The sequence below is a fragment of the Ornithodoros turicata genome, chromosome 3 (assembly GCF_037126465.1).
Source record: "Ornithodoros turicata isolate Travis chromosome 3, ASM3712646v1, whole genome shotgun sequence".
In the NCBI taxonomy this organism is placed as follows: Eukaryota; Metazoa; Arthropoda; class Arachnida; order Ixodida; family Argasidae; genus Ornithodoros; species Ornithodoros turicata.
In genome coordinates this window covers 86,837,471-86,856,801 of record NC_088203.1, presented here as the reverse complement: position 1 = coordinate 86,856,801, position 19,331 = coordinate 86,837,471, and the positions used below count along the sequence as shown (strand labels likewise).

Sequence of the window (19,331 nt, the reverse complement as noted above, 5' to 3'; positions counted from 1 at the left end):
TGGTATGTTTTGTCAAGCCACGAAAATATTGCAATTCTTTTTGCACGTCCCACAAAATAATGGATATGTACAAGCCCTGAAAATTGTCGAGTTCTGTGAAAGGAATCTTGTGTGATGCGGCTGCCAGTGTTTATAACGTAATGCCGACAGGAAAATAACTGTGCCAGTGAAATAGGGACCGCAAAGGGGAAGATTTATTTGCATAGTCATTTTTATATTTGTTATTGTACCTGCTAGGCCCTCAACGTATTCTTTTGAGTGTTAATACTCGAGGCCATATTTCAGATGTGAAGTTCATGGCTGAAGCAAGTGCTGGCGACCCACTTCACGGCGCATCTCACAAGGGGGTTGTCATCCCCTGATTCCAGGAAGAGGAAAACAATGGACAGACTTGCATAGCGTATTAGTACACCAGATATGGATCTTCCAGCATGAACCCTCCACATCCCTGTGGCAGCATACCTGTAACCGCCCAGACTTCACACCACATTAATGTAGAACCACAGCACAACATAAAATAGCGTAGGTTTATTTGCCTCCCATACATAATGGGAGGCAAATAAACCTATGCTATTTCGTTATTCCCACTCCGTCATACTCCACTGTACAATAAATTGATACAATTATAGGGTCATTATTTATTCCCGTCACTACACCGCATTGACAATCTGCACAGAATTCAAAATATTCCCACCTCGGCACTAACTTAGTGCAGTACAGTCTCGATTTGATGCCAGAGCTAATACTGCCACGTGTAGTAGTTTTTGCTGTACAGATGGGTAGACAGTCTGTTGACTGCAACTGGAGATACAGAGTGACAAGACAAAACATCCCCCACACTGCAATGACGAAAATTGCTGCAAGACGAAAATTTTGCTGACATAGGCACACTTTGTGTAAATGAGCCCTTGGTCATCTCCCTTGCCTCCCATCAGAGGTTTTGGAGGATACTATAGGTGTGTGGTGTATGGGTAAACCTATCCGTACACCACACGTATAGTATCCTCCAAAACCTCTGGTGGGAGGCAAGGGGGATGACCAAAGGCTCATTTACACAAAGTGTGCCTATGTCAGCAAAATTTTTGTCTTGCCACTACATGTCTCCAGTTCCAGCCATCAGAATGTCAAGACACCCTTGCTTCGATGGTCCTAACGCTGATAGCCTTGATAGGACGTAGATGGGAACTCCCTCCTGATGGCTCAGACAACGCATCCAGGAACCTGTCGTCTGTTCCTTGTACCAAGGTATCCCCAGACCCATCTCGTGAATGATGAGTATGCCATGAACCTTAGGCAGCTGGAAAAGACAAATCCACATGACATTTCTTTTTGTTTAGCATTATATCTTGTGGGCATTTGCATACCTGCCAAATCTCCCACAGTGTTGGGAAGACAATGGCCAAAACAGAAGAACAGACACTATCCCAACCTTGGAGTTCAAAGCCTGTGCATTCCTTTCTTAGTTCCGGGGTCTCCTGCATTTTGAATGTGGAAGGTTGGCAGGTGTGCAACATAGTACAACAGAAAAATGGTCCGCCTCTTTCAGGATGAACCCGATTCCAACAGCTAACTACCGAACCAGCTTCCCTCCAATTCTGGCAAAATTCAATTTCTCCCAAAATAAATTACTCTTACATTCTTCAGTAACATGCCCCCCCCCCCCCCCCGTTTATTGGCACCTCAAATGCTTCTGTTTTCAGACTTGTAAGACTATCCTTCAGAATTCCCACTGGATATCTGTCAATCAGGGTTTTGTGTTGATAATCAGGCCATGGCTAACTGGCATAATTGAGAGCATGTCGAGACTAGCTGAGGCGACTGTGTTGCTTCACTTTTCCTAATGGAATTGTTGGACCAGGATTCTGTTCTGGGTCGTTCCACGGCTGTCGGCCACGCTTATGATTTATGGTGGACAAACTTGCGTAGGCCAAAAAGCTGCTGAGAATAGCCGCCCTTTTGTATACAACCCCTGTCCACTTTAGGTTCGACAATTTGCGTAACCAACAACACCCGACTAGCACCCGAGTTTACCCTTCCGAATCTTGATGGGAGTTGATGCATTCCTTCCCCCGAAACGACGACACAGAGAGGTCCAGCAACTGGATTTTAATGAAAGTCGTAATCCCTGGCAGACATGACGATGGACCAGACCAGTCAAGAGAGAGACCATCAGCTCCCGTGCTGCTCGGTTTTTGTTCGTTTCGTGCACGAGCCGCCCGCGTTTTCCCGCGCCCGACGATGCCTGTGATGATGGCAGTAGAGCGGGACCGACGGTAGCGACACAGTCGTGACAACTTTCCCCGCCGATGAAGAGGAAGCCAAGGAGGTGTGACGGCTTGCTGCCGTGACTCTGGAGTGGCTTGATGGTGGCGATGTTTTATCCAATGGCGCAGTAAGGTCCAGGGCCTGAAGGTGGCGGCTTGGACAGTGGCCAATCGATGACGTTTGTTCGATGACCAGGAGGGAATTCATGTATGAAGCCTCCAGATGTAGTTGGGGTTGTGAACACTGCGTGAGCAAACGGAAGCAGACAAACCACCAAAGCACCCCAAGCAGCTCAGGCGAGGCCTAGCCTATACCTTTTAATTGAACCAGGATATGTAAAGAAGAAAAGGTGTCCTATCCTTAATCCCATGAAGGCAAAGTACGTATGAAATCAGAATATCAAGAACGATACCCAAAATAGTAACCAAAGTGTGAACTGCACTTTTATATACAAAAATCCAACAATGTGCAGTAACGAAGTAAGTTTTGATACACCATAGCAAACGAAGGGAAGAGTGGGAGAATGAAAGAAAGATTCTGAAAATGAAAAAGTATTCCAAAAATGAACTCATACTGCGCGGCTGAGAGCATCAGCGTTGCCATTCTCTTTACCTTTACGGTAGCGAACATCGAAGTTATATTGTTGAAGAATGATACTCCAACGTAAAAGTCTAGAGTTTTTGTTTGACATTTGGTTTAGCCAAGTGAGAGGACAGTGGTCTGTCTCGACTGTAAACCTCGTTCCGTACATGTAACAACTAAGTTTTTGAATGGCCCATACAATGCAAGCACATTCCTTTTCGGAAGCACAATATGCCTGTTCGCGTAGGGTTAGTTTTCTACTTATGTATACGACGGGGTGTTCTCTTCCAGCTTCGTCCCTTTGGCAAAGCACCGCACCTATACCTCTGTCACTTGCATCACACTGAATGATGAAAGGACGTGCGAAGTCTGGGGCCCGAAGGAGTGGTTTTGAACATAGCGCTGTTTTTAACTTTTGAAAAGCGCTTTCTTTGGTCGTATCCCATAGAATACGATTGGGTTGATTGTTTTTCAATGCATCGGTTAAAGGACTGGCGATGTCAGCATAGTTTCTGATGTACCTTTGATAGTATCCAGTGAGTCCTAAGAAAGACCTGACTTGGGTTTTTGTAGTTGGGCGAGGAAAATCTTTAATCGCAGCAACTTTTGTCTGAAGTGGGCTGCGGTACCCATGTCCAACAATGTGACCGAGATATGTTACATGGGAGCGTGCAAGTTTGCACTTCTTTGCTTTCATAATAAGCCCTGCCTCTCTAAAACGCTGAAAAACTATTTTAAGGTGTTGAATGTGGTCTTCCCAAGTGGAAGAAAAAATTGCAACATCATCAAGGTAGGGAACTGCAAAGTTTTCGAGACCCTTTAGAACTGTGTCCATGAGCTTCGAAAAACAGAAAGGAGCATTCTTCAGGCCGAATGTGAGCATGACAGGTCTGAAAGTACCGATTGGTGATGTGAATGCTGCGTACCTTTTTGCTCGTTCTGTGAGGGGTACTTGCCAATATCCTCGTACCAAATCTAAGGTTGAGATAAATTTTGCTGCACTAACAGTCTCAATCCTTTCTTCGATGTTCGGAATTGGGTAGATTTGATCCCGCGTTATTGCGTTGAGCTTTCTATAATCAATGCAAGGGCGAGGATCCTTGCCTGGAGCTTCAACTAAAATTAGAGGCGATGCATAATCACTTTCACCGGGTTCTATTACCCCTAAGTCGAGCATTTTCTTAATTTCAGTTTCTAGTATGGCCTTCTGTCTAGGTGCCATTCTATACGGCTTGGACTTAACTGGCTTTTCTGATGTTAGTTCTATGTCATGACAAGCTAATGTAGTTTTGCCGGGCGTATCAGAAAATAAAGTCTGGTACTCCTCGATTAAATGAGTCAGATCTTGGATTTGATTAGGTTGCAAGTCACCGGCTTCGACGATATTAAGCATTATTTCATGAACTGTGGGAACTTTACCCGTTCCTAGAGAAGGGATGTCTAAGGGGATTTCCTCAGGTTCGTTTAGTGTGAGGTTAACAATAGCCTCGCGATCGGTGTACGGTTTCATCAAGTTTGCGTGGTAGATTTTGACGGATGATTTACGTTTGCCAAGCTGAACGACATAGTTGGTGTCGGAAAGTTTTTCTATTACCTGTGCTGGACCTTCCCACTGAACTTGCAGTTTGTTTTGACGACACGGTCGTAATATCATTACTTTTTGCCCCGGTGAGAAGAGCCGTGACCTAGCTGTCCTGTCGTAGTAAGTTTTAGCTTTTTCCTGGGCAATTTTCATGTTCTCTAGTGTTAGCTCTTGAGCTACATGTAAACGATTTAACAATTCTAAAACGTAGTCTACCACTGTGGGATCGTCCCCACTATCTTCCCATTGTTCTCTGATTATTCTCAGCGGTGATCTTAGTGATCTGCCATAGACTAGTTCCGCAGGGCTAAATCCTGTTGCCTCATGGGGAACAGTTCTAAGAGCAAACATTGCTGCCGGCAAACACATGTCCCAATATTTTTTATGTTCATAACATAGAGCTCGTAGAACTCGTTTGAGTGTTGAATGCCAACGTTCAACTGCATTGCTTTGTGGATGATATACTGAGCTGTGGACGATGGTAATCCCGCAGCGTTGTAGAAAGGTTGTTGTCAGTGCACTAGTAAACACGCTTGCCTGATCGCTTTGAATTTCGCTGGGGAAACCTATTCGTGCAAAGACGCCAAGCAAGGCATCCACTATTTCGGAAGAAGTTATTTCCTTGAGAGGCACTGCTTCAGGAAACTTCGTTGCTGGACACAGCAGCGTTAGTATGTAACGGTATCCTGACTTAGTTTGTGGTAAAGGACCTACCGTGTCGATTACTAAGCGCTTGAAGGGTTCTGTGATTATAGGGACTAGTTTAAGTGGTGCTTTCCACTGGTCGGTAGATTTCCCTACTCTTTGGCATGAATCACATGACCGAACGAAGTTTTCTACATCTTTAAAACATCCTGGCCAGTAGTATTCCTGAAGGAGTCTGTCCTTAGTTTTTCTGATTCCTAAATGACCTGACCATGAACATGCATGACTGAGGTGCAGAATATCTTGTCTGTACTTTCGTGGTACAACTAGCTGATCCAAAGTTCTACCTTTGCGGTCGTTGTAATAACGATATAAGAGATCCGACTTTGTGGCAAACGTCGCATTTTTTCTAGGGACACCATCAATGAGTTTGAAAAGTCTCTCTAGCGTTGAGTCACTTTGTTGCTCCAGCTTTAGAGTTTGTTTGTCAAGTCCTCGTAAGCTGTCAAAACTATTTGATATGGGAGGCAAAAAGGAGCACGCTGCAGAGTTTTCTGCGTATTCAAGATCCTGCTGAATACTGTTTTGACCAACATCTGGGGAGGATTCTTCGTTAGGATTCGGAACGGGAACTTTTGGTTCCGTCTCTAGGATTTGCTCTGTGTGGTAATCGTACCGAAGCTTATTCGCCACTTCACGCGCTTTCGAACGTGTGAGAGCGTTCACCTGTTGTGCACTGCATTCTTTCCCTTGTTCTGCTAATAGATTTGCAGACTTGTTCGAAAATAAATAGGGATAATGTTGGGGAATACCTTTAGATACAGCAGCTTCGGTTGTGATTTCACCAAAGGATCCCTTAAGGGTCACCTTAGCTACAGGAAGACATACACTGTTTGCCTGCACAATTTGCCTGATCCACGTTGATTCGCCTGTATAATCCTCGGGTCTAACCAGCGAAGGATGGGCAACATCTATCGTGGCACCGCTATCTCTTAGTGCTTTACACGGTGTACCGTTTACCGTTAAGTCACAGAGGTAAGGTCCTAGCAACTTAAGGTTTTCCTCGTCATCTTTTACGTAGGAAAAAGCTGTTTTCGGTTTTTTATCACAAACACTTGCGATGTGACCTGGTTCGTGACAGAAATAACAAACTGGAGGTTTTCTAGCTTCGAAAACTCTCGCATTGGCAGTTTTTTCTTTCATGGTGGTACTCTGTGCACCTTTCTGACTGCTTTCACGAGGGGTAGCAAGTGGGATGTCTCTTTCCGGTTTGTTAGTAGCAAACTTCCGATAAGGTGTGAAAGGTTTGCGTGTTTTCAAGCTCATGGATGACGAATTGTAGACCCTTCTAGATACATAATCATCAGCCAATTCTGATGCTTTTTCTATGGTGTCAACGTCTGGTTTGTCCTGAATCCAGAATCTCATATCTTCTGGGATGCGATCAAAGAACTGTTCTATGCAAATATGCTGTATGACTTTGTCATGATCGCCATAAGCCTTTACCTCCGTCAACCATTCCACCAAATTAGACTTTAAGTTATACGCGAAGTCTACGTAAGGTTGATTGGGCTTCTTAACATCTGATCTGAATCTTTGGCGGAAAGCCTCAGCAGATAGGCGATACTTTCTCAAAAGACTGCTCTTTACTTTATCGTAATCTTCAGACTCATCCTTTGGCATCCGCGCTAGAACATCTGCTGTTTCACCAGGCAAAAGAGTAAGGAGCCTTTGTGGCCAAGAAGACTTGACAAAATGTTGCCTTTCGCAGGTACGTTCAAAGTTTACTAGATACATACCTATGTCCTCTCCTAACTTGTAGGGCTGCATAAAATTTGTCATTTTAAATGACTCCACCTGCATTACTTGAGGAAAGCTAGTCTCAGCAATTTTATCAGCTTCCTCGTTGCGCGCGACTTGCAATTTCAGCTGAATATCTAATAATTCTTTTTGCTGAGCATACTCTCTCTCTTTCCTCTCCCTTCTGTCCCTTATCATCTGCCAGGTTTCTTCGACTTCATCATCGTCGATATCCGCACTCAATATGGCTTCAATAATGTGAGGCTTTCGCTTCAATTTCGAAGTATCAATACCTAAATCCTCACATATTTCTAACAAGTCATCTTTCTTGAGTGAATCTAGCTTCATACTTGGGTATCTTTGCCTACAAACAATACTATGAGGAAAACGAACGAGGACTCCTCGACAGTAGGGTTAACTAACCAGATTTAGAACACTAGGCTAAATCCTGGTTACAACTAATCAGCAAAGCTAGTACCCACCTTTACATACTCGAAGCACATGAGGTCCGCCGTGCACCGCTGCCACCAGTTGATGCATTCCTTCCCCCGAAACGACGACACAGAGAGGTCCAGCAACTGGATTTTAATGAAAGTCGTAATCCCTGGCAGACATGACGATGGACCAGACCAGTCAAGAGAGAGACCATCAGCTCCCGTGCTGCTCGGTTTTTGTTCGTTTCGTGCACGAGCCGCCCGCGTTTTCCCGCGCCCGACGATGCCTGTGATGATGGCAGTAGAGCGGGACCGACGGTAGCGACACAGTCGTGACAGAGGTCATTTAAACCGAAAAAATCATCACGGTCGTAATCATAGCAAACGGAAGAGCACTGCAGCAGGCTTACCTGTGGTCCTGGGGATTGAGTCGCCTAAAATGTTGATCATAGCGGCAGAATTGAGGCGCGTACACCACTAGAAGCTCCCTACGGAGGCAGATGTCCCTGAGTAATGGGTGTTGTGTTATGCACTGCACGGCGGCACTGTTGAACATTTCTACCACCCTGGCAACAGAATGGCAACACAGGCGCTCGTCGGGCTCCTGTGGGTCGCAGACTCCACACACACACCTGCCGACAACAATTTCAACATTCTAAACTATTTCGCACATCCGACGGCACGGCAACCATGCAAAGAATACGTCACCTGAAAATGTCATCCCGCGGGTTAGCCGCAGCCACATCTCGTGCATGGTCGGCGGGTTCCAGAGGCATTGGGTCCGTAGAGTATGGGTCATCATCCAGCATTAACTCATCGCCGCTACCGCTTACATGTTCGTCAGAATCTCCCCCAGACAGAGAAACATCACTCTCGTTCTCAGACTCCATGTTTGCTACCTTCGCCTTTGCTTCGCGATCGGCAAACAGGCGCGCGGCTCGCATTTACCCAGGGCGCGCGCTGATTGGCCTTATCCGGGTGACGTTTCTTCTTCTTCTTCTTCGTCTTTCTCCGCAGTGGCGCATAGCACGGGGCAATTGGCCACGGATCGTGACATGAGGGCCCAGTTAACGACAGTTACGTGAAGCGACGAGAGGATGAGATGAATGAAATGACTGAATAAAAGACGAGCGGGGGAATGGAATGACGACCTGACAATCTACCAAAAGACAGAATGGAAGATGCCGACAGTGGAACATCGTGGGCACGGAGCGGGACGGCTAGGAACATGGCGCGTTGGGATGAGTAGCGCGAACAATGGAGAAAATGGGTGACGTTTGCTCCCACTTTTAGAGAGCGAGGGCGCAAGGATTCCGGTTTCCTTTTCATCGGATTGCGCGAAAAGTACGCCGCGGATCGAAATGGTATTTTCGGGCCCATTTCAGTGGTCGGCAAGGAATTAGAATTCGCATTAGTTTCGAAATTGACCTCGGAGAATGCGACTGTCCCTTTAATAGAAAGTTTTGCTGGTTTCGGGAAGGCTTTAGGTCCTCTTTCACGAAAAATCCGGTCAGAATGGAACATTTTCGTTGCTGCGGTGTGGTGTTCAACTCTCAGCCTCGCTGCTCCAATGCGGGGAATGCATAGTCAGTCCCGAATGCACGGTAGCCACAAACCTTCGAGACCTTTTCTTACAGCGACGCTCAGGGCCCGCGCCCCCAATTTCTTTGCTGCGCGTGCATGGCCGATGGGGCGTATACTTTGCCTTCGCCTCTTTCTTTGCCGTTACGAAGACGGGCGCCGCTCGCATTTTAATCTCACCGGTGCCGCAGGGCCGAAAGCGAAGTTTTCAGCTGCATGATTTATATGCATTGAGCAGGGGGCCTTTGTTGCGTACTCCTGAACGGAAGCGGCGTTATTTTGCTCTGTGATCTCCAATGAAATGCTATTATAAATTAAATGATACAATCATTAATGATAAAATTATAAATGAAAATTATATAAATGTATATTACAACGGAGCGGAACGTCCAATGCCTGGTTGGAGGGGGCCACGGCCAGTGCACTTTGAGGACACTGAAAGGTCCTTTGTGCAATGCTGCCACTACTGTTTGTTTACAGGACGAAAAACGCCGCATAACACCGCACACATAGAGCAGTTTCGGTGGTGGTGGTGGTGTGATATTTCCGAGTGACCCCCCTCCCTGTCGGTGATCTCTCTGTCGGTGTGACGGCATGTAGCTCGGGGGGATAATTCATCCTGGGCCGACTTCACAGGGATCTATGCCGACACTTGCCTTAAAGCGTCTGAGCAAAAACCAACGAGATAGAGAGGGTAATAGAGAGATAAACCAGCAGCCATATTTGAAGCCACCGTGGATGGCGCCATGTTGACCTCGCCTTGCCTTGTTTGCAAATGGCGGGCATAAGGAACTCGTACGATGAGCATCATTGACGCACGTACGCTTCGAAATTCCGTGGCATTTATTGGTTCCGTAATGCCGCCAACAATTTTTTCCAGGCCTACCGAAGAGATACTATCAGTGGTGGCCAGTAGTTAACTACATGTAGTTAAACTACTAGTTAAACTACCTGATTGTAGTTAAAAAGTAGTTATCAACTACATGCAGAAATGTAGTGTGCAACTACTAGTTAAACTACTATTTCGAGTAGTTAACTACAGTAGTTAGGTTACTGCAGGCGCCAACCACTTCCGATTTTGCCGCAAGCTTTACAGCACGATTGTGCTTCCGAGTTTTACCTTGAGCTACTTGTTTGATGAGAACGGAGGTGCAGAGCAATTGTGCCGTGCCTGTGTACTAGATCTTCACTTTGTTCACTGTTTGTGATTCATATTTAGGTGTCCAAGAATGGTATGGAATGGTATTGGTGTTGATGGACATCGTTAAGTAGTTGGAGATGTAGTTAAAGCAGTAGTTTTAACTACTTCCCCTGAAAAGTAGTTGAACTACTAGTTAAACTACTACATTGCGAAGTAGTTAGTAGTTATAGTTAAACTACTGTAGAAGTAGTTAGCGGCCATCACTGGATACTATGATAGTCACATAACCAGACAGTAGAGAGTTTTAGTACATCTTATACGTTATCGCCTTTGCGTACGTAAGGGATAGCGTTAGTGGTTCTGCGCAGTGCGCGAAGCTCTCTTTGTGTTATGGGCGTGCCATCAGCGCTATCCCTTACGTACGCAAACGGGATAGCGTATGATCTACTAAAACTTTCTTGCGTAATAGCGAGATGTACGAATAAGACCAGCAGAGAAATCATTGAGGCCGTAACGGAATCTGGAATGTGGTGTGTTACCACCCCGCCTTTGGCGCTGTCTGATGCACTATAGTGAATTCAGCTGATTGTTTTAGTGCAGAAAAAGTTGCACTGGCTCGAGCGTGCATTTCCCAGGGCTGCTTCAATCCATCTTGCGTTGCACACTCTCGTTTCATTGGTCCTTCGGTTCGCTCTTCGTTCGTTTTTTGCCTTGACAGAAGGAGTGCGAGAGAGAAAGAAGATGGTCGCCTACTGGCGTCAAAGCTTGGAGCCTCGCAAAGGCGGTTGCGCACTCTATTCTCTCTCTATCTCGTTAGGAAAACCCAGGACACCCAGACAGCACTGCCTGCGCCCGGGTTCGAACCTCCCTAGTCTCGGCGTTGAATGCCATCATCGTAGTATCATTAGGCCACAGGAGCTGGTGCTGAGCAGTTTCGGGGAGCCGCTGTTACCAATCTTGTGTGATAAGCGGCCACTGCAGGGGACGTTGATCCAAGAAGGCTCGCTCAGCAAATATTTCGGGTACATGATAAGGATTGAATAAAACAGAAACCATTATTATACTAATTGGGAGTAGATTTACACGTAAGGTGAGTCAGCCTATTTGCGTGACGTCATGCTGCACGCGCCGCAGGGTAGGACTGCGGGTAATTTGGACCACCCGGGATTCACGTCTTGCTTACGACTGCCTTACATTAATGGCACGTTGCGTCTTCTGCTGGGTGACTCCACGTCATACAACCAATGGTATTACTCTGCCATATCAGATGTTTCGTGTCGATTTTCGGGTTGCTACATTTGAGGCAGGTACCAAGGGAACCTAGTTAAAGGAATCAAATTATTCTGGCTGTACAGGCCGGCGGTAGAGTTTGAACAAAAAGTTAACGCGAGCAAAGGTATGTTTCTTGAGGATGTAAAGTTATCAAAATGCAGCATAAGCTGCTTCTCTGTTTCGTATGACCACAAGTCCGAGTGCACTGGCATACTCGGAGTGTACCGGGAGATTTCGCAGCCTTACTTCGTAAGAATGAAATCGTAATATAGGAAGTAAACTACTCCTTCATGAGGCCAACATTATAGCAGTCTTATAGAACTATCGCAAACACCCCATTACCACAGAGGGACCGTGCCATTACTCAGAAAAAAAAATAAAAGAAAGAGTAAATTGCTTGAACGTTATTGCTTTCGCTTCGAGTATTCACGGGGTTGGACCTTTCGTGGAGACACCCACTTTTGTAGTATATGGCTAAGGTGGGAAGGGAATGTAGCACTTCCGTTTTGTCTGTCACACTTTGTTGATGCGTGACAGAATCGTCTTGCGAATACCTTTTTGGAACTGTAAAGGACTGTGCCACTTTGACACCCGTTCAACGTTTCATTAGAGAGTTCTAGTACATCTTACGCTATCGCCTTTGCGTACGTAAGGGATAGCGTTGGTGGTTCTGCGCACTGCGCGAAGCTCTTTTGCTGTTATGGGCGTGCGTGGAACCATCAACGCTATACCTTACGTACGCAAAGGCCATAGCGTACGATGTACTAAAACTCTCTATTGTTTCAGTGTGGTACATGTAATACCTATGATTGGCTTATGCCAACATGGGGTGCCGCGTTTAACTTGGTACATTACCGGTACGATTTGCACTTCTAGACATTGGCATAAGGCACGGCAAACTTCGGCGTTCCACTACGGGCACTTGTATCGGCAGATATGCTCACACACAAAAAAGGAAGAAGAAGAGCTTCATTATCAAACAGTATCTAAACATATTTGCCCAATCTTGCATGCTTTCCATTACGACCAACCACGAGGGCAGACGATCAAAGACAAGGACAAGCACTCACTTCCAAAATATTTTAGTTTGAGTTTGATTATACGTATATCTAAAAAGGGAAGATATTGAATTCGTCACCTGACGAATTCTGCTGCTCCCACAAAGATCCCTAAATGGAAGGAAAAAGAAAAAGACGAAAAGATAAAAATAGAAAAACATCACCCCTCTAACAATATTTAATGTGCGATGAAACTACTGTTTATACCTTTTTTGGCCATACACCCAGGCTCTTGCGTATCCTATCTAACTCTTGTTTCGTCACACCGACAGACTCCATGCTAAATGGAATATTTATTTCACTTGTCTACGAAATGTTCAAAATATGGCTAATGCAGCTATCAAACCCCCTAATAGTTGATACGACTATGCAGTATCAAACCATCTCGGAAACAACCAACGCGCCGAAACCACTCCTTTACTTAATATACTTTTTGCCTATATTGAGCACCGGGCGCTATGTTGAACCTTTACGCCTCTGGTAACCAGTGTTGTACCCGTTACCGAATTATGGTATCGCGATTCCGATACTCGTTACTTGAGTAAAAAGTATCGAAATACCGATATCGATACTTCTTTTTTAAAGTAACGGAGTTCCGCTACCGTTACTAAAAAAAGTAACGCGAGGCTTTGGGTGATACTTTTGTTTGAAATACGGAGATCACGCAACATAAAAATAACGCTTACGTGAACAGTGTTGCAGCGAAAAGACAGCATTTTTCATATGTAGCTCGGAAACGTTATGCTTGACCTTTATCAATAGCTGGTTCTTGAAATCGTCTTCTGCCATCCTTGCAAGCCGTAGTGTCTCCGGCAGCTGACAGAGGCCAGTGTGGCATTTAGGTTAGTGTCAGGCCAACACATACCATGGAGTCCAATGCCCAAGGAATCCTATCCGAAGTTAACATTGCCACAGTATATGTGAGCGTGACTCAGTGCGAAGAACGGTGAACACGTGTTTGGTATAATTCCATAATTACGATTACGGAGCACGTAGGCGTGTCCACAAGCTACTTGTCGAGGGCTAGGCGGACCATTGACAATGAATAAGAGTGAGAAATATGGTCGGTGAAAAAAGGGTGGGGCACTAAAAAGTATCGGTATCGGTAACGATACAGAGATCGCGTTACCATAAATTTGTAACGGAAATACTTTTCCGATACCGGCTTAAGAAAGTATCGCGATACGTACTCCGATACCGAAAAAGTATCGATTACTTTAACGGCGATACGTACAGCACTGCTGGTAACGCCGCATATGCGATGTTTCTTTTAGGTAGAAAACACGAGTCACCGGTGCTGACCAGCTCCCAGGCATAGTGGTTAGGGTGATTGCTTTCCACGACGAGACTGGGAGGTGACACGGGTTCGAATCCCGGCTGTGTTTTCCTTGGGTTTTCCGAAGACTTTCCAGACGAATGACGGCACAGTTCCCCCTGAAGTCGGCCCAGGACACATACTAACCCCCCTGTCTCCCACTCCTTCCTGCTGTCCTCTCTCCATCTGTTCACGTCTGTACGCCGCTCATAACCACAGTTGCTTCGCGGCGCTAACTGCGAATTAAAGAACAAACAAACGGCCGTTGTTGACACTTTTGTTGGAACTCTCCTATAGTGGCAATGGTCCCATCATACATTAGGTATTGAAGGTACCGAAAGTATGTTTCTAGTTCTCATTGCAAGTAAATATAAAGTATAAGTGCATAAACAGAAAGCAACTATTTACTTTCTACTTCCTATTTGCTAAAGTTGGTATTCACTTGCAATAGTCAATAGAAAAATAAGTTATTTCTCGTTTGGGACCAGTCCTGTGAATGTGACCCACGGGAACGATTCCCTTGATGTCACAGAAAGCGGCGTGGACACAATAAGCGAACGATGCCAATAGCAATGATATATGCGCGAGGCGGGATCATTTTTAACCGATGCACTTAGTTTAATGGGGCTACAAGCCAGATATAGCACCTTATCGCGGTGTCGTTTTATTTGTTTCCTTTTCGCGTTACGCCGGAAACGCGTACAGTGCAAGCCTATAAGATCGTATTCTAAGCAGAGCCTTCTCTCGCGCAGTAGCAAATAGACCAGCCAGGAAGCCTCACGTAGAGGACGAAATAAAAGTAAGCCTGAACATGCTAACAGAGGCTCCGTGCTACCTCGTTAGTACAAAGCCCAATTGGAGGGGCAGCTTTTCTCAGCGAGGTGCCACAAATTTCGACGCGGACGTGGTGCCCAAGCAAATTTCCTGTCTCGAAAGGCGAATGACGCCATATAACAGAACGAGCGCAAATGCCACGCACAAACACGAAACAGCGTATATAGCTGAAAGAGCATTCCGTATGTGTGCCTCCGCCAAAAACGTCGAGAAGTTCGTGAAATAAAAATGGCGCAAAAGGCTTCCTCCGACGCATGATGTGGACAGTTTCTTTATGGGGACATCGTGCTTTTCTATGGGATATTAAAAAAAAGTCAGGAAACCTGTGAGATACGCGGAAAGGAAAGAAGGTTCTTTACGGCTAAGCGGGGAGCAAGGAGGTTCTAGGAATGACTGTTTTGTCGCAGTTTCTCGCGTAAGAATTACCGCTGTCTCATGATATGCGAGGAAAGCAAAATGTGCAGTGGATGGCTGGCACCTTATCTGTGGAGCGACTAGATTCCACAGAGCGCAAATGAAAAGTAACGTTGAAGTACCCGTCCGCCTCTACGCACTCGAGCTTTCACAGCATTGTGCTCCTTGAGAGTATTTCCAAGTACAAACTTCATTGATGAAAACAGCCATCAAAAGAAACAGGAAAAGGAAAGACTTTCAGTTCTAGCACTGCAGACGCGATTGGGGTATTTCGGTTGAGATAACTGAATATATAGTTATAGTCTAGATACTCTAGAGACACGACCTATGACGATTTAGATTGTGGACTTTCATGCTTTGTATGTTTTTTTCCTGGGTATGCCGGACTCCCGACAGAGGATATCTCCATAACAACAGCAAAGACCGTTGTTGTCCTCACACAGGTGGGCAACGTCACGACTGAGCCTTTGTCGTCTTTGCTGTTGTTATGTATCAAATATCAACCGACCCCGTTCGTCCCCTATTGATATCTCTACGTTGTGGGGCCGTATGAATTCTACAGAAAAAGTTTTAACTTGCATTAAATTGCATACTTTGCAGGTCGTGTTTGGATTTATGCTGCACGTTTTTGCACAAATGAGCCACGACGTGCGGAAAGTTTAACAAAAACCTTGCCTGTGAGCACGGCAGTGCATCTGAGGCGCAAAATATTGCAACGTGTAGTGTACGGAAACAGGACAGCGATGGCCTAGGGAGACAGTGCTAGTGCAGGTCCTCAGCCAGCTTCAGTAGCTTGTGACGTATTTCTCTGAAGGTGACCGTAGGAATCCTGATGTACCCCGTCATGTAATCTTTTGGGATACGCGGGAGATAATATGTACCGCAGAGAGATCAAAGGACCGACCGAGACCTGACGAAGGCATGCGTATGCTCGACACGTCCGTACACAAACGTAACTGAGACACACGTGGGGTAAAGATTCAAATCGGTTGTTGTTGACGACCCCTACAGAATGAATGGTATACGGTTGTCCACTGCACGGGTCGCGACAATTGCGCTGAGCTCCTGTAACCACGACGGAAGTTAAGAGGAGCATCTCCGCTTATGAGCTGATCCTATACCAAACGAACCTCGAACCTGGAACTGGAACTTGGAGAACTATAACGCCGTGTGATGAAACCTGAACCTCGAGTACAGAATGACAATGTGTTGCCTCCTATTTCCCAGCTATTATTCGTGTCGAGGAGCTGGTATATTGCGGAGATGTTGCAGTCGCGCGACAACAAATGTGTTTCGAAGTTGATGCTGCATACTTTACAGCATGTTATTACAATTTTCGTTGCATAATTTCATGCATATTTCACGAATTTATAGTGAATATAAATCCGAGGTCCGTTAATAAATGTCTAAAGTATCAACTGGGTGGGTCCTGCTTTGTGAATGCCACTACATCGGCGGGTTCTTATGCTCACTGTACCTGCTCTGTAACCGCCTTGGACACCTTCAAATCCAGCAAAACTGAAGAGATGTTCATATACGTAGGAGGTGACCTCTGTACAGTTGTGCATTTTCCCTCTACCTTTACTTTCCAGCGAAGACCCTCCTCTTTGCAAATGCGGACGTTCTCATCAGTAATGATGAGCTGCAACGCACGTGAGATGTTTTACTATGTACGTACACATGTGTACGATATTCTTGTAACGCAATACAGTAGTTAAGATTAACTATGTGCAAATGTACATGGCACACTGCTTCACGCTCTCAATAAACAAGGTGTTTCACGTATAGCTTCAAGCGAGCTTCTAAAATATAAGGGCGGCCAAATAAATAACGTTAAATGATCTGTTGAGGAACAATGAAAATGAATATTCTGGGAAACTATGTATCATTTTTCTACATAGTTCGCCTGCCTACGTAGGTCCCCTTGTGATCCCAAAAATGGGGAAAAAATCAAGGGAACTTTGCCTGCACTCGCCTGACCTGGAAACTTATTCGGTTTCGCTGACGAGCTGTGACGCCATCCCATGCTTGCTCTTTTCGACTCTGGTTGAAAGTCACGCATATAGCTTTTGTCACCAGTGACTATGTGGCTCAAAAATTACTCTCTTCTGTCTCATGGTGTCTCAGAAGCGCTGTCATGCGACGATACGGCGTTTCCTCATTTCATGTGCCCCTGAAAACTCGTTTCGGGGACACCTTCTTCTTCTTTTTAAGTGTCATGTTCTTTTCAGTATTAAGAGAGGTCAGCCAGTATCTGGATTGCTACTCATAAAAAAAAAAAAGATACACCTTTGCATACAGCAGCTTCTCCCGTATGTTTACCATATGATATCTCGTATGAAATCGGCTGACCCAACAGTGACACCCAATAACTTGGTCAGCTCTTCAACAGAGATGTGTCTGTGCTGACGATTTCTTTTTTATTCCGTGTTAGCGCCGCGAAGCAACTGTGGCTATGAGCGGCGAACAGATGTGAACAGATGGAGAGAGGACAGCAGGAAGGAGTGGGGGACAGGGGGGCTGTGTTGACGAATAAGGTCATCTCTGGCCGGGGACTTTCCAAGCACCCCCTAACATCCCCCAAAATGCAAGTCAGAAAGGCTAAAAACGACACAAAAGCGACAGGTATGGGCATAACCTCCCCCCTCGAGGTGAAAGTCCTGGGAATATCCTTGTCTGTGGCACCAATAGTTTCAGCCGTTACAGCAGTGTGCGAACGGCCAGGTCGTGACAACATAGTCGTGACAACACGCGAGACGTTTGTCCCGCCTCTTGCAAACTTACGCACCCATCCATACACTTGTTGTAGTAATATGCAGGCACTACCATATCGTGTCTTCATTCGGTGGTGGATGTCGATTGATTTTACCCATAAGAAAACGGACGACAGACCGTTGCTCCTTCCTGGTACACACCTGAAATAGGGCAGCCACTTTTAATCAGCTGTCGCGTGCATGCACGTGCCAAGCGGATGTCGCAAAAACACAACATACAAAGTAGAAGACCTGCGTTACCACCCACAGCAATAATATTAGGATCAATTAAATTTTTAAAGTCATTTATTGCACTACCCTCGTAAGTTGTGATGTTGTACGTTGTGCGATGATAAAAGCAAAGAGATTTGATTGGCAGTCGTCTTTGACAAGTCAGCATATTTTTACAATATATATTGCCGTTACACATGTAGGCGCAAAAAGCTTCACATGACGATTTTATGAGGGGCAATGATTTATTATGTAATTCGTACCGGTTACATTCCCAACAGGTATACACTTGTACTGGTACAAGGTTGTCCCCCGCTGTGGGGGTCGTTTCATTGCGGTGTCGAACACACTTATACTGCTGTCCATCGGCCTGGTCTAGAGACCCAGAGTCAGGATGGGTTGAGACGCACCGTACGAGTTTCTGTAATTAATTTATTGAAATTCATTACTCACCATCTCTATTTTGTGCCGGCAGTATATTCCCAACATATCCTATCACTTGAGTCCTTACTAGTACCTGCAACCTTCTAATCTCAGGTGATTTTAATTTGTCACACTTCAATCACGGAACCGTGGTCCTGCCACTTCCAGAATGTGGCATGCTAGCCAGTTCACTGCTAAACTTTTCCCTTCCTTATATGTAACTAATACCCTTCCTAACTATACAGAGATTCAAATTTCTTGACTTTTAGCTTCTCTAGCAACCCCACTTCGATGTCACCGCGGACCTGCTCAACCACCTTCGAGAACGAACGTCCGCCCGGACCTCCAACGCGGCCACTATACGTTTGTTAATTTCCATCATAATGTCGCTGCAACTGGCTTTGGAGCCGTCGTTACTGTCGCAGTCGCTGAGAGCGCCGCTGCTTCACTTACTACTGCAAGAGTTCATTGAAGCATTTATAGATTTGTTCGTGTCCGCATTTTGTTTGATGTCCAAATATCCAGCTTGGTTTCAAAAAGCTACTCGCTTTTATATGAAGAAGAAAACGTTCCACCATCAGCTATATAAAAGGCGAAACACTGAGCAAGAACGAATAATTATTTGCTCACTTTAAGACCCTGTTCAAACAGGTGTACTCATGTAATAAAACTAACTACGCATAGAATCTGTCGAAATGGACCTCAGATGGAAGCCTGAATGCTTCTTGATATCCGTGCACTCGAACAACGACAGTACTGAGCCTGGAGCTTTAAATCGTAATGCGAGCAAAACGACCACTGAATAGACGCATAAATAGTAATGCAGGGAACTTTCGCATCGCGTTTTTTCACGACCTACACACAGTATGTAATGTACGGTTTCTGCAAAATGCCCATGGCTAAATCCGCAACGACCTCCGGTAGAGATCGGATTCCTGCTATGTTCGTAAGAGCTTTCTCGGAACTTACTGCCCCAGCACTTCCTCTACTCACTGCCTCAC

The 19,331-nt window shown here is 45.5% G+C and overlaps 1 protein-coding gene across 3 annotated transcripts; it reads right to left on the bottom strand.

Moving 5' to 3' along the window:
• Positions 1 to 950: 950 nt before the first annotated feature.
• Positions 951 to 8,271, bottom strand: LOC135388765 (uncharacterized). 3 transcript variants are annotated; one of them, XR_010421508.1, is made up of 4 exons: positions 8,017 to 8,271; positions 7,357 to 7,940; positions 1,365 to 2,579; positions 951 to 1,297 (listed from the first exon to the last, which is right to left on the bottom strand). XR_010421508.1 is itself a non-coding variant. In XM_064618542.1 (4 exons), the coding sequence occupies exons 1-3, from the start codon at positions 8,250 to 8,252 to the stop codon at positions 1,460 to 1,462; spliced, it is 474 nt and encodes a 157-aa protein (XP_064474612.1). In that variant the 5' UTR covers positions 8,253 to 8,271; the 3' UTR covers positions 951 to 1,297; positions 1,365 to 1,459. The 3 variants fall into 3 exon arrangements, 2 of the variants coding, with proteins under 2 accessions (XP_064474612.1, XP_064474611.1); XM_064618542.1 differs by having other exon boundaries at positions 1,365 to 1,475; positions 7,719 to 7,940; XM_064618541.1 differs by lacking the exon at positions 951 to 1,297 and having other exon boundaries at positions 2,092 to 7,940.
• Between the last annotated feature and the right edge of the window lie 11,060 nt (positions 8,272 to 19,331).